The sequence below is a fragment of the Aquila chrysaetos genome, chromosome 3 (genome assembly GCF_900496995.4).
Source record: "Aquila chrysaetos chrysaetos chromosome 3, bAquChr1.4, whole genome shotgun sequence".
NCBI lineage: Eukaryota > Metazoa > Chordata > Aves > Accipitriformes > Accipitridae > Aquila > Aquila chrysaetos.
Genome location: NC_044006.1, coordinates 19,134,409 through 19,149,851, shown reverse-complemented (window position 1 = coordinate 19,149,851; position 15,443 = coordinate 19,134,409). Strand labels below are relative to the sequence as shown.

The 15,443-nt window shown below is 39.2% G+C and overlaps 1 protein-coding gene across 2 annotated transcripts in view; it reads left to right on the top strand.

Moving 5' to 3' along the window:
• Nucleotides 1-13,050, top strand: part of TBX20 (T-box transcription factor 20) — a 47,344-nt gene extending 34,294 nt beyond the window's left edge. The window contains exon 8 of one of the 2 annotated variants that reach the window (XM_030010290.2): nt 12,823-13,050. In XM_030010290.2, coding sequence (XP_029866150.1) covers nt 12,823-12,845 — 23 coding nt within the window. In that variant the 3' untranslated portion in view covers nt 12,846-13,050. Of the gene's footprint in view, nt 1-524; nt 6,190-12,822 lie in introns of those variants that run through there. The other variant, XM_030010288.2, reaches the window with a different exon arrangement.
• The last annotated feature ends 2,393 nt before the right edge of the window (nt 13,051-15,443 follow it).

Below are 15,443 nucleotides of genomic sequence, written 5' to 3'. Positions count from 1 at the left end.
AGATGTGGTATTGGCAAGTTTTACTGAGGTAAAAAAAAAAAAAAGGAAAACTTGTAGTGCAGATTATGTTTTTCTGCATTTTTGCCAGACTGAAATTTTAGAAAAAAATAACCAGTTCTGCTGAGGATCTGATGTAAAAAGCTACAATCATGTCTTCAAAACAGGGCTGTAATGCAGTGAGATTCCACGTCGGGGCAAATGCTTTAGTGCTTAGTGGCAGCATTGCAAGGTTCTTCAGTGTTTAATACCAAAAATGTCCAATGTGCAAAGCTGATTTTACCGTGCAAGCCACTGCAACCAGCTTCTTAAAATGGAAATTTGTCTAAGATGCAGTGATAAAGGACAGCAAGTGGCCAATAATATTATAAAGAAAGATATAAGGATAAGTATTTGAGAAGTATTTCCATTGACAACTTGTCATTAAAATTAGCCTTGCTGTGAAAGACTTTTTTTCCCTTTTTGCTATTTTACCAGCTTTGTGTGTTGCAGTGCAAACGTCAGGCATTCTTTCTGTTTGCTTGCAGGGTCAGCCTTTACAACATCTGATAACCTGTCTCTCAGTTCCTGGGTATCTTCCTCAACCAGTTTTCCTGGATTTCAGCATCCACAGTCTTTGAGTGCCCTGGGTACCAGCACTGCGTCCATAGCTACACCCATTCCTCATCCAATCCAAGGATCTCTGCCCCCATACAGCCGCCTGGGAATGCCTCTTACACCCTCTGCTATAGCCAGTTCCATGCAAGGTAGTGGCCCCACTTTCCCTTCCTTCCACATGCCTAGGTACCACCATTATTTTCAGCAGGGTCCTTATGCAGCTATCCAGGGACTGCGTCACTCCTCTGCAGTGATGACACCATTTGTATGAGTAATGTAAGACAAGAGAAACATGAGATTTTAAATGTGCAAGTTCGGTATGAAAAATACAAGGGACCTTCCTGAAAGGCCTGTGGCAGGACTGCTGAACTCCTAACAAACCAGCTAAGAAAATGCGTTATGGATATAGATTCCTCTATTGAGGGATCACAAGAAGAGAGCGTGCAGCTTGGAGCTGCTCACAGATCTATGTGTAACACAGCCAAAATGGATCCCAAAGTTCCCAGGATTTTTGGTCGCGTGCAGCTTGTTCCAAAGGTGCATTATACCTAGTGGAAAGAAATTGTGTTTATGCAGCAGTGTACAAGTTAATTGTGTATAGGTCTTTTTTTCATATGCTAGAAGAATTCTGAAAAAGGCAATACCCTTACTCATCTTCATCTCTTGTGACTGATAAGCATCTCAGCAGAAAAACATATTGCTATAACTTTGAGCATGTTTTAGGCTATCTCAGCACGCATTTGCTGGGAATGGGACAAAGTGGAAAAGTCCACTGTCCTTTTTAAAAGACTGGCTTATATTCACCAAAAGCAGTATTTCTTAGTTGCTACTATAATCCCAAAGAGAAAATTATTAACAAGTCTGTCTGTTTCTTTCACAAAACATTTACCAGTTCCAAAAAAGAACTGTGTTACAGGACTGTAGCAGTAATGATGTATTCTGTCCTTCAGTCTAAAAAGAAGTTTGTCCTATATCCTAGGAGGAGCAATTTAACTGTCTATTGAGGTATGATGAAGGAAAATGTTGATTTGGGAAAATCTGTTACTTAAACGTAGAAACCCAAGATACCGAATCTTTAAATCAGTGCTTGTTTGCTGCTGCACTTGCCACCACAGACCTGTTTCTAGCTGCAAATGTGTACCAAGTTAACCGAATTTCAGGCTAGATCAGTCTATAGACTCTCTGGATCAAACTGTAATCAATGGGCTCATATAAGATGAGTAGCATTGAAGTATCTTTCTACTTGTTCTGATTTCTTGGGTTTGGTCACGGCTGTTATTATACAAGCTCTCTGTCGAGGAAATTGAGGGTTGTACTGTCTGTTTTTCCTTGTCCCAGTAGAATGGTGGAGTTTCCCTGGGAAAATATCAGTGCAGAACTTCACATGTAATTTTTTTAAAATTCATATCTGCCTTTTTTCAGTTAGTAATTAGGGTTCTCATTCAAAGTACTGTCCACTCTTTCTAGTATGTTATGTCTGATGCAACAGAAGTATAAGAAAAAATGTCCTCTCTGCAGAGAGCTAGCATGAATCCTTTGCACTGCTGAAAAGAGTACCAGTGTGGTGCTGGTTTTCTGTGTGGTGGGAGCTGGGATTTCACCGTAAATAAGAAGTCAACACAGAGTTTCTGTGTAGAGTTGCATCCAAGTTATAGATGATAATGCATCTATTGATAAAAAAGAACTAGCAATCCAATCTCATATATTAAAGGTCTGTGTAGAGCTGGAACACAGAATGGAAAACAGACTTTTTTGGTTATTTGACTATTCTCCTCTACTTTTGACCAGTGTGTGTTGGTATTGTATGGTAAGAAGCGGAGTACAGTACACTGAGTCACCTACCTCCCACCTCTGTGAAGTGCAAGGCAAGTCATGCACCTTTTTCTGTCCCATTGCCTCGTCTTACATGCCCCATCACACAGAGCAATGACAACTACCCAGGCTTTTCCCAGTTTCTACTGTAGGCCAGTACTTGCATCCCACAGATAAGGGCCATCTTTATGTATTTCCCAGTAGCTGACTTTAAAATCTTGTCAAATTGGCCATTTCAATCACCTCAGCTATCTGCAGTATCATCCTAATTTCCTTATACTCACTGTTGGACCTGCTGATAAAAAATGACCTGAGGCAATTTGCAACTTCTGTCCTCTGTATGTGAATGAAAATGAACTTTTATTTACAGTTTCTGGGTTCAGAGCTACTACAAGGAGTTCCATAAATGAATATAATAGATCAATCTCTGCAGTATTTAAATAGCTTAGAATGAGATGCTGAATTTGGCTTGATGTATCCAAATACTATATTTTGCTCCAGGCTATCAGATTCACCTGAAAAGTGCATGTTGCAAGGTTGTGTCTACTTATGACCCATTTTGATACAAACCCCCTATTTTACAGGAAATTAGATGATACTGGCCCCACAACAACATAACTCTTCACGTACATATGTGATTCCACAGAAACGAGAATTTCAGAGGAGATTTGGAAGAAAATTTTAATTCCTCTCCTTCAGTTGCTTGACTTCTGTTAGAGTTGTATGAAGGCCCTATGACGACATGCACTAAAGCCTGTGGGGAAATTCTATTTATCTGTTTCCCTCTGCAGCTCCATTAACTTATCTGAAGTTGCAGGGGATGTGGTTAGGTTCAGAATTCAAGCCAGTAGCTTTAATGCTGATACTTCCATCAGGAAATGGTCAAGTAAGTAGGCAACTTTTATACGACTCCAGAAATAAGTTTGGAACACATAGGCAGATTTAGGCATGCTTTACAAGTCACATAAAGCCTGCTTATCCATTGACCTGTCCTTCCTTCATGAAGCAAATTCAGAGAAATAAACTGTACAATCTCTTTAGACCTGTCCCAGTCCCTGTTCTGAAAACACCAATATTTGACGTGCAGAAATGCCCCTGATACTGTTTCAGAGAAAATTCTCCAGGTTCTTCCTGGATAATGAAACTGGATTTTGGAAACATCATTTACAAAAATATTAAATGAAAGACAAGTGCTTTTCACTATGAATAAAATATGATTCAGATCTGAAAAAGTATGGCAGTAGACTGTCCCTATATAAAAACATAAGGCCAATTCCTCATCCAGATTCTCTGTGATGAGTTTCATATTGTAGATGATGCAGAACTATCTGTCAAAATCCACAGCTTGATTTTTCCAGTCAGATCAAGTCTCTCTCAGTGGGCTCATCCCTCCCCACACTGCTCTCTGGCATATATGCTGCTCTCCGACAGTTTAATTCCTTTGCATCAGAAACCCACTGGGTTCCCCACTAATGCAGAATCACAGGCAGATCCCAAGCAAGGGAATGAAGGCAGCTTGTGAGAGCCTTCCCCATGAATAAGGTCAATAGGTATGTCCAGTTCTCACCTCTTCTTCTTTGCCCTCACAATGCTACCTCCAAAACCTGTTGCGTAGAGTTGAGATTGACAGAGACCACAGGATGTCTAACGAAGAGGTCTTGCCACCTTGCAAGGTTTCTTCTCCCTGTCCCTCTCACGTCCCTGTGGGCAGGGGGCAGCATGGGAGGGATTCCAGGGATAAAATTCCTGCCCCGCTGCAGTCAGCCACAAATTTCTTGACTGTAATGGAGACGGGATTTTATTCAATGTTCTCACCTAAAAATAAAGTCCACTGTAAGAACAGTGACTGTAGCGACAGCAACAATATAGGAATTCTACAGAAAGGACTAAAACCCAACAACACGATTGGAAAGAAAATGAATGTAAACTTGTAATTAATTGGTTAAAGAGTGAAATCGCTTTTCCTAAAAAAAAAATTATCTGTACTACTTTGACAATAACTCCGTAATTTATTTAAGGAGTTGCTGTACTGCTGTCAAAATTATATCACTTTCAGGACAGAACATCTGTTGCTAGTAGACAGTCTAGGAATGCCAAATATAATCTAGAGTTTATTTTCTAATATAATTCACATTTTGTATCCCATGAGAAGTGCTCTTCACCTTTATGAGCTCTCTTGGCTGAGCAAACTGGTGCTGGTTTATGTTGTTGGGTTTTTTTTAAGAAGGGTAGAGAGAACATGCCTGAATATGCTTTCAAAGAGAATAATAACATTATCCTCCAAAGTGTTACAAGTACTTTTGGGTGTTTTCTGGATTACCCTTTTATCCATAGTTAACAGCCTCAGGTCTTTAATCCAACAAAAGTGTCCCAAAGACTAACAAAGCTGATTTAGATGCATTTGTCTGAATTTTTCTCTTCTACTTTTGGAGCTCTGAGAGAAGCTAGACTTAAAAAACATTTTAAATTTGGCTGCTTGGTTTGCAGTATTGCTTTATATGGCCTGAGGCAGTGTCAAAGATAGAAATTCAGTGCCACTGGGTTTCAATGGTACTATTCTAGGTATAAACTGACAAACAAGCATAGACCAAGTGGATGAAAGTACAGAGTTTCTAATGGAAATGCTTCTTCGTGAGTTCAAAGATGGTAAGTTGTCTGATCGCTAACATACTTGGTAGTACAATCTACAAAATGCAATTGCAAACTTTCTCCCAGAAGGCTTTATCCATGGAGGCTGGGGCACTGCATGAGCCACTTCCAACATCCAGCAAACACTGACCAGCACTTGAAAATGAACCTCTTTAAAACTGAAAACATTTGGGCTGGCAACTTGATGATGAACTATATCCTCTTTATGTGTGTGTACTATAGGGAAACAAAAATGTCAGTGAAAACCATTGCAAAAACTTGGGGAGCTTTCCAAAACTGTAACTTTATATACATTGTGGTAATTTACCCCTAGATAAGGTGTAAAAGCAACAGTGAGATCAGTGTAACACTTAGGGCTCTTTATCTGGGAGGCAGTTGTGGCCACAGCACTTACACTCATCATCTGCAGAGGGATGACGTTCACTCACTGAAAGATTAATTTTGGCTTTAGTGAGATCCTATTCTCACTATTCCTTACAGAGCATTTTCTGCTGCAGCAGTTGTGGTTTCTTTACTAACCACTTACTTGCTGGCCAGAGGATTTATGTATTACTCTGTAATAAACTGCCCTTGCGTATCATCTGTAGTTTATCAAATGGCAACTTCTTTTTCTTTATTTTATCTTTTTAAAAGAAAACTAAGCAGTGATTTAAGTAAACTCTGAAATAACTTTTTATGATAGTTTAAGGACAAAAAATACAGTTTGCTGTATTTTACCTTTAGTACATTTAAACAATCTTTTTTTTAATTATTATTATTCAGAAACATGAGGAAGGATTTGGTTTAAAAATAAGGAAGGCAAAAAACTGGATGTAACCTCTTTAACAGAATGTACCACAGTTCTGCTGTTTGCTGTGTTGACTTTGTTGTTTATAATGCATTGCTGAGCACATTCACCATGTATTGAAGTGTGTGTTTGTGTGTATGGGGTGGGGGTAGGGGGAAATCTTTTTATGGAAAAAGAAGTTATGAACGTAAACTATGAAGCAACACCTAATGAAAAGTTTCTTTTTAAGTGCAATATATTTATTTCTGCTAGAAATATAATATCAATATTATGTAATATTTGAAGCATTAAATGTTATTTGTAAACAGCTTAAAATTATATATATATATATCACAAAAATTGTACAGAAGTGCAAATGTGTGGATATTCAGTTTCTTTCATTAAAATATTGGGTGTTTTGATACATCATTCTTATTTAGCCAAATCTTTCTGCTTCTGTTGTTTTTCCTCTAACCAAGTCACTGAGTGCAGTGGAACTGTAGACAGATTTTTCTGAGAGTGCACAAAGTCCAGTAGGGCTGCTCATCTGCAAAAAGTGGTCTAAATCTTGGATCCACATGGAGTGATAGCTGTACTGTAGTTAAATACGATTGTAGTTTGCATATAGTTACACAAATTATTTTTTTCAAAGCGCTTTGCAGTCACGTTCAGAAAAATTGCTGGTTTTGCCACCAGACAAATAAGTGGCTGAAATATGGGGTTCCCAGGATCCCCAAGATAATAAACAGAGACCTAGTAAACATAGTCTAAGACGAAAGTGGAAAGGAATTAGGTCTGTTTAGTCTGGAGGAGTGAAGATTGTGGAAAGATATAATAAAGTTTTCAAATGTATGAAGAATGTAAAGAAGCAAGGAATAAATTCCTCTCCATATCTGCTGCAGGCTTTTATTTAATAGGATTTTATTTCTATTTTAGTAGCATATATCAAAGTAAGGGAGAGTTACCCCAGACATCTAAGATATTCAAAGAGGGTTAGTGAAGCACAGCACTAGATTGCCTAGAGAAGATAAGGAGTAATGTCTATCACTGGAACTCTTTAAGAACAGGTTGAACATGCAGTAGTCAAGAACGATGTGATTAGAGCTAATCTTGCCTTGGGACAACCAAATGATCTCTTGAGGTGCTTCCAAGCTTTCTATGAGAGACGTTTTCTGACAAAATCCTCATTTGCTCCTAAAGTTTTTGTTACACACCTGTAGTTCAGCTTGTCCTCAAATCAAGATCAGCTGCTGGGTCTTTTGCAGCTAGTTCACAAGAGTTGCTGGCTGACAAAGGAACTCCATGTGACAGAAGAGCTGCAAGGTCCTAAATGAACAGCAGCAGTATTGCCTTAATTTGGTTTTGTCTGTGACTGCAAGCAAGGAGAGAACAGCCTGAGGTAGTTCAAATCCACTTTTAACTATGCTGAGTTGCAACCATGCGTTAATATATTTCTTTTACATTTGGAATATACGAAAAAGAGAACAGCTCACTAAGTTGGTAGCTGTACATGAAGCCATTTGTCTCTGTATTATATTTTTATGCTGTCTTGGTAGCAAAAAACATGTATTAGCTCATGGATATTCAGTGCTGTGAAAGTCTTTTGCTTAACCTTATGTAGAATCAGGACCTTTGGGAACAAGTCATCTGTGCAACAAACACCTGCATAATTGGAGCCTTTATTTGCTATTGTCCAAAGAGAAAGCAGGGGATTAAATAAAGTGAAGATTCTGAACTACCTCCCAGTAGGGTTAATCTGAAGAGACTGATTAGTCATGATGACTGTAGGCTGCCTTGTGTTTCATATTTAGAAAACAGATTTATATCCAAATTATCTATCTTGGAGATAAGCAGTGCAGAAAACAAATGATTTGGAGAGTGGTATTTTCTAAACTTCCTGTGCAGAAGCACAATCAATGCACAGATCTAATGGTATGCTAGAAATAAGGAGCAATAAATGGTATTTTGAATCATGAGTAAAAAGACCATTTCAAGTACACATAAAATATTTAGATAATACACCATCTGTTCAATATATATAAACTAACAATAATCAGTCATGATAATTCTAAGAGTAAAGAATTAAACTGTCCATCATCTAATGCCCTAGATCCTTATTAATGTTAGTCATTGATATCAGGCTTGGTCAGTGAGGCTCTAGGGATTTTTGTGGGAACTACAGAAGCTGATCCTTGTTCCCCATAGTAATAACCAGAGGGACTAAGAAAAACCTATGGGGATGCCTTCCAGAAAAGTTTGCCAGGGAGGTTTTTTTGAAGAGTAGGATGATAATTTCTCCCAATGCAGAGAGTATTAGATAATTCACCACTGCAGCATTTTTAGCTCTGTTAATATAAAATACAGTTTTACAGGCAAACCCAGCAAAATCTGGTATTTTTAAGGATTTTTAGGTTGGAAAGCAGGCTTAATACAGGGACTGCATTAACTAAGTAATTTGTTGAATTAAAATCATCAAGCAACCATGCTGAATCATTTTGGTCTATTAGTTGACTTTGAATTGTTTTTATTCTCATTGTGAAGCCTGCCAGACATGTGTACAGTAACTTTTGAGTGGCTTTTAGGTTTCTGTGTCCTAGAGAATCTCCTGGTTTTGTGTCATGTTTTCACTGACCTCATGAGTACCTGCTTCAAAGTTCTGTGCTCTCCTGTGTTTGGAGAACGGTGGTTAGCAGAAATGGTGATGAGATGAATAATTGTCCTTCAGATATGCAAGGGACACCCAGCTAGCTCTTTGTCTGTTTAATTCAGCCAACCATTGCAGGGGAATAGCTCAAACAGTAAGATGAATTAAAGAAGGGCAAATGCTTGCAGCTGAATCTGTAATTGATGATATTTACAACAAATAACTCCCCAAAAGGTGGAGGTGTTATAGTTCTTTCACGCTGCAGCTTTTCTTTGCTTAGATGCTTAACTTCTGGTCAGTTGTTCTGAAAGATTCATGGAAGTGATGAAGTATGTAGCAAAAAATCTGTGTCTTTTACCTGCATCAGAAGTCTGTTATCTACTCTTTCAGAGGCAATGCATTCATATATCTTTGACACCTCAAACCAGAATTATTATTGTGATTTTTACGTTGGTCTCTGTCTTAAGGCATCTTAAAATGTCCTGAAAGCAGTAATATGGAATTGGAGAAGTCTGTGATGTTCTTATAGTCTGCGCTGTCTTTCAGTCAGCTTCTAGGGACAATGCATACCATAATTTTAACTATAACATACTAAATCATTCGGGTATTTGGTGTCATCAGAATCCATTCTCTTTCTCTTTGAGTTCTTACAGAGCTGGAATCAGTTGTGATTCTGAAACTGGTAGTCCGTGCTTAACGGGCTGCAGGAATTGGTCTGCCTTCAATCAGGGGTCTTCCTATTGAAAATCACTCCTCCTGTTCTGCCTGTACTTGCATTTTCATATGCTTTTATGAGACTAAGATTCTATTGGTCTTCACTGGTGTTCTCTGGTGTGAAAGCTGAGTGTGGGAGTGAGCATTTTTTTCCTGATTATCTTACTCCCCATCTTAAAGTCATGCTGATACACAGCCACTTACAAATCTGGTATTATTTCTTCCTGTGCTCTTTCATGGATTGATCCCAAGGCAGTCAAAAGAAGAATTAATTTTTATCTTGATGCAAATTGTTGGCTGTAAAATTTGCATTGATAATATCTGAACATGTACCCAGGGCTCTGGAATGGCAGGCTTCAATTGCCTTCCTCTGAATGTCATAGCTTTTAGATTTGAGACACCAGTCATACTACTCATCTTCAATGATACTACAAATAAGTTAGTAGTACTCAGGAGATTTATCAGCCTGACTTTATTTAATCACTCCATTTTCAGTTAACATAGTCACCCCAAACAGTGCATTTCCAGAGGATGATTAGATTGTTTCAGATGGTTGAAGTCTTTGGCCTTGTTTGCTCCTTCATTTTACAATGCACTAGGAACGTCGTGCATTTTTCTATGAACATAAAAAAGTCTAACACTTGTGCCCCTTAATTTCCTTTACAAGGCTTTAAACATTTTTCAGTTGTTCTTAAATGAATTAGTATGTACTGTATAGCCTGCCTAGCACTTAAGACAACTTGGCATGGTTTCCAGTAGTTCTGGACAACTACTTGTGTTTTCAGTCACAGAAAATGTTTTCCTTCCTACATGCCTGATGAGGGAAAAGACTAACAAGGAATACTATAGGCTGAGATTTCAAAGCCATTACAGATGTAGATGCACAGCTCCCACTAATTGTAGCAAGAATCATGCTTCTAAGTCCTGTTTTGAAAGTCTTTGCTATAGTGTTTGCTATTTTGAAAGGTTTATGTTTTTTTCATATACCAGCCCAAATGTTTCATCATCCCTTCCTGAAACAGTATTTTAAAGCTTCTTTTGCTCCATGCCATAATATCATGCCTTTGTTCTCCTGTTCTTTCAACCTTGGCCAAACTATTAGAGAACACATGGATACTTCCTTTTTATTTTCTACCTCAATAATAAGAGCACTCATCTAAGTTGCAGAGGTTAATTGCTTTTTTTTTTGTTTGAGGGGTTTGGGACATGTTTGCTTTTGTGGATCCTCTTCCTGGGATCTTAGGTCTCCTTATGCTTTGCAGAAGAGCAGTTTATATACCTGTCTCAAAGACAGAGCTGCCATCTCAACAATATAGGCAAAACTGAATTTTATTGTCTGAAATATGATGGATGGGCTAAGAGCTATCTTGCCACAAAAGAAACTGGGAGAAGTCAGAAGGTAAAATTACATGAAGAAGCATAGGATCAGCACACTCCTACTGCAGCCAGCAAGCAGTGCCTCCAGCCCTGCTCCTGAGCAGCTGCTGCCCTGCATGTTCAAGTTCCCCCCACAGCAAAAGCAATACATTTTGCTCTTCAGGGCTTTGGTATAGGCAGCAAAGCAGGCAGCAGGTTTGGGACTGGTCTTTCCCCACCTTGTCCACAAACATATAAACACACAGACTATTTGATGTTGAGGAACTGTCTTGTCAGCTTGTGCCTAGAGCCGCTCGAGGCTGTGGATTCCCCTAGTGATCTAGAAGCCTAGAAACTAAGATCTGCAATGTTCAAGTCTCTCTCACGCATACAAAAACTTATGACTTAAAATATTTTTAAAACTTGTATTATTCTGGAAATGTGAATCTGCGATGCAGCTGTGATGAGATGGACACTTTCACCAGAATGAACACACTGGAAAAACTAGAAAGACATAAATAGCAACTGTCCGGATGCTACAGTAGAAATAAATTGGACGCTGATCATAAGATCCAAGTGGGTGTTTAGAGTTAGTGTAAATAGAAATACCAAATTAAGCAAATAACATGTAATTTTGAGATGAATTGCTCTATGTGCCAAGCATATAACTTTGCACTGAGTATGCACTATATGATAACAGCAGACTAGGGGAGACATTTTAAAACCTAAAATCACATGAGAAATTGCAAACCACAAAAAAGAATACTTTACTAAAAGTCACACGTGCATATGATCATAAACAAAACTGCAGTATGGTTAAAGACAACTCTAGCTTAGGAAGGAGGTTTCCGTTATCGTGTAACCTCAAGAAAAAACAGATCGTACACCCACGTTTCAGCTATACCAGATCCTGATTGAAGAAAATGTTAAAAATCATCTGTATAAACATGCCTAAGCACAGGAGAAATGAATGCTTATCCTAATTTTTGTGTTAGAATACACTGCTAATTCCCTGTTTACTGCTTTGGTTCTGGAGTATGTCCACATAAAATAAGTTGCGTGGCTAGCGCTAAACCAATTATTCAAACACAAAGACAACAAATGGGACGACAATAATGGATTTCTGCTTTATCTGTGATTCATGAGAAGGGCTGAGCGTGCATCCAGATGGAGAAATTATTTAGAAAAGACGAAAAAGACCCAAGAAAAGGAAACGGAGAACTCTATATCATCTTCGTTTAAATAATGAAAGCCATAAGAATTAATAAGTACACCAAGCTGTTGGAATAAAATTGAGAAAAGAAACAGAGCTCTGCAGAATTTCCCCCGCCATTGAATATGACATAAATAATCTTAAAACGAACAATGACTTCATTTTTGTTTCGCTCCACACTTTGCTGATGTTGAATTAACAAATGCCTTAAAATAGATTTCTCCATGTGAAGTCGCTTTGAAAAGTAGCACTTGCAAGAAGTGTTTTAAGCTAGTGAGGAAATCACAAGTTTAAAAAAAAATAAAATGCAAGCCTTTGCAAAAATGTTGTGTGATGATCTGCACTTTTGCTAGTGAGGAAAGCAATGATTCTTAAACACGATAAAGTTCAGGCATAAACCTGGTTCTGTAAGTGCTATGTATCTCTGTGATGGAAAGGACCGTAGCAGGGAGCTTGTTCACGAGACACAAATGTGGCTTCAGCTATTTTTACTGGGTTTCCTTATTTATATCCACAAGATGTTATAAACTAGTGGTTCTACTTTCCTCCACCCAACCTCACGTGTATCAGATATCCAGATGTAGAGCTGCAAGGTACAAGACTCATTTTAAATTTGAGTACGGGATGCCTGCAATTCTCATAATCTAATTTTAAGACTAAAGCATTTCATTTCAGCATTAGGGTACCCCTTTTCCCCCCAGGAGACCTTCTGATTTTTCTTTTGTAATGTTATTGTGAATTTTGTGATGTTTCACTGTTTTATTAAAAGCATGCCCGTGAGAAACAAAATTTCATGAGAACCTCAGCTTCTATTTAAAAAAAAAGGGGGGGGGGAATAGGTGAAATAAATCTGCTTCAAAATTTGGGATAATAGTATCTAAAAACACCTTATGATTCTCATTAGGTCATTACTTTTTTTTTTTTTTAACTATTTGGGATCAGAAACAGCAGAATAAATTTTGCTGTTGTTGGTATGCCAGCAAATGCATTTCTTTCTAATACAATTTATTCCAGTTACATAACCAAAATAAACAATGACAGCAAAGTGACTTTTCACTGTCATTCTTTACGCAGCTCTACTTGGGAATCTAAAATAAGGGGCTTGTGGATGCTTCTTGGTTGGCTGATGAGCTGGAAAAATAGGGAAAAATTAATTCAGAATTAAATGAAAATGCAAACAGTCACATTTGGAGGAATATAAAGTGCTGATTTAAAAGACGAATAAGAAGAACCACGCATTTCAGGTAAATGCGCAATGTTGTATTCACTGAAAATATTTGACTGTGTCCTCAGGTCATTTACCACTCCTCCTTAACTCACTTATTTACATTGGTTTCAAAATGAAATATTAAAACACTTTATCAGCTATCAAAATAAAATATTTTTTTTTTACTTGCGATATAGTTTCCTCTTTTTATTTCCAGCTGAAAATTATTTGGTCTGAATTAGAAACTCATTTTGGTTTCCAGGAACCAGATCTTTCTTTTGACAAATTTGCTTATCACTGAACTTCTTGGCCATGTGGGGTCCTAAGTCACAGTCCTTCATTTGAATATCTAATCTCTACATTATTATTATACACTGCCACTCCATCATACTTTTTATTGTTAGGTGCCAAAAAATCGCAGCAAAAAACCCCACCCTAACATAGCATGGCAGTCCTGACTACTGTAAAGGCTGAGGAAATGTATAATTTCACACTCCCTTCCGTAGCTTGGGATGCTGTGATAGATTTAGACCCTTTTTTGCACATGCAAGGTCAGTGCTTCCAGGACCACTGCTCCTTCCCCACTACCCCGTATGCCACAGCATCTTGCATTCTGCTGGAGAATGGAGGTGCCCTACCTACAGGGCTGGGCTGCTGCAGCCCTGCATTTTTCCACCAGCCTCCTTTTACGGGTAGAAATGTGGTCCCCTCTTGCATGCTCTGCTTGGGGTCAACAGCTTACACCACTCCATGCCCCAAGCCTGTTTCTCTGCTGTGCCACGGTGGTTGGAAGCTTTGCATTGTACTGAGCCCACCTGATGTCCATGCCGACGTCCACGTGTGCAGGTATACAATTCCTGGCACTGGTGTCCCCTCATAGCACAACCTTGCCGTGAAACCTCAAAGCTCGGGGAGCTGCTTCCAGCTCAGGTGCCGCCATCGGGGAATGTTTTAAGGGGAGTAACTCCCCGAGAAGGCCACTGTAGGGGAGGGAGGACGGAGCATGCTGCACTAAATGGAGGGCAGACACCTTCAGAATTTCTTGTCAGGCATTAGCGAGTTTCTCTTTTTCCTAATCTGTGCCCTAACACTCAGCCTAACCTGAAGCTACATAGCCACAGGAACAATTCCCATCTTTGTTTCCAGTCAAAACCTAACGGGCTTTGGGATACCATCTGATCCTTCCCCTCCTGCACTTGGGTACAACTGTAAGAAACCCGCCACCTGGAACAGAAAAATGTCTTTTTTTTTTCACGCAGGGGACCGCAGTCCTGCATTTCACAGGCCTTCTGTGCCATCTGCCGACGGCACGGCGCAGTCGGCTGGGTCACCACGGACCCCCTCCCCGCCAGCCGCTGGCCGGGCAGGGGGGGGGGTGTCCGGTGGCTCTGCGGGTGGTCTCCTCGGGGAGGCATAGGAAGGTGGGAGAGGAAACAGGGAAAGGGAAAAATCAGGAGGAGGAGGAAAAAAATATTTGGTGAATCCGAAATTTTCCACGTGCCCCTGATGCTGCTACTGGTACTCCCCAAATTCCCTTGTTCCTGCCAGCCTCCATCCTCTGACCTCGAGCCCCTGCGACAACAGTGTTGTTCCAGTTCTTTCCCCAGGAACCTACTTGGCCACTGATGCAAAATTTCCTTGTACTGCTTCAACCCGTTTTCAGGCAGCAATATCCATTTTTCTTCTACACAATAAGTAACCTACGGTCTGCCTTCAGTATATCTTCTCAGATTTTCTACCAGGTCCTCAGGTGCAAAATCCACATGGTGAGTGAAAGGGTGCTGGCCTGCATCAGCTATCTATTTATATTTCTTAAGTTGATTAGGCTTTTCTCTGGTTTGTTTTTATCTCAGTATTTTTGTTTGTTTGTTTTCTACTTACTGGTTGGATGGCATCCAAGCAGTTGTAAACTGTAATGTCTTTTTGGATTATGGATGGTAAGATATGTATTTTTTTTTACTCTCTTCTTTTCAGCAAATATTAGTGTTGTCTGTAATAAATGCTATCTCAACAGGAGAAAATAATAAGCTCGTATCCACATGCACTACTTCTAATTTCTTCCCGGTAGACAAGTATACCAGTCTGTACCTTAACAAAGAAGTTATCTTCAAATACTTTTGGAACATGTACTCAACACCATACCAGCAATACACAGCCTGATTTTCACTTACACAAAAGCCAATTTATAATGCTCAGGAAGCCTTGCAAGGCTTAAAACAGATGTCTGCACCCACTTAAAGCTTTCTTTCCACACCGGAGTTGTGTACCTGAATAGTTGCTCAGGACTTGCTGTTGGTGAACCAGGTTAAGTGTGCTGCACCTAACACCTTAGGGCAAAAACTATGTAAGTTGCATGTTTGCATACTGATGCATGTATTTTCTTTTGTGGCAATAATTTTCATACATTTGCAGACCTTCACTTCAGGTCTCAGAAAGCATGCTGACAGTGAACTATAAAGAGGCCTTGTGATTTATTCTCTTGCAGTGG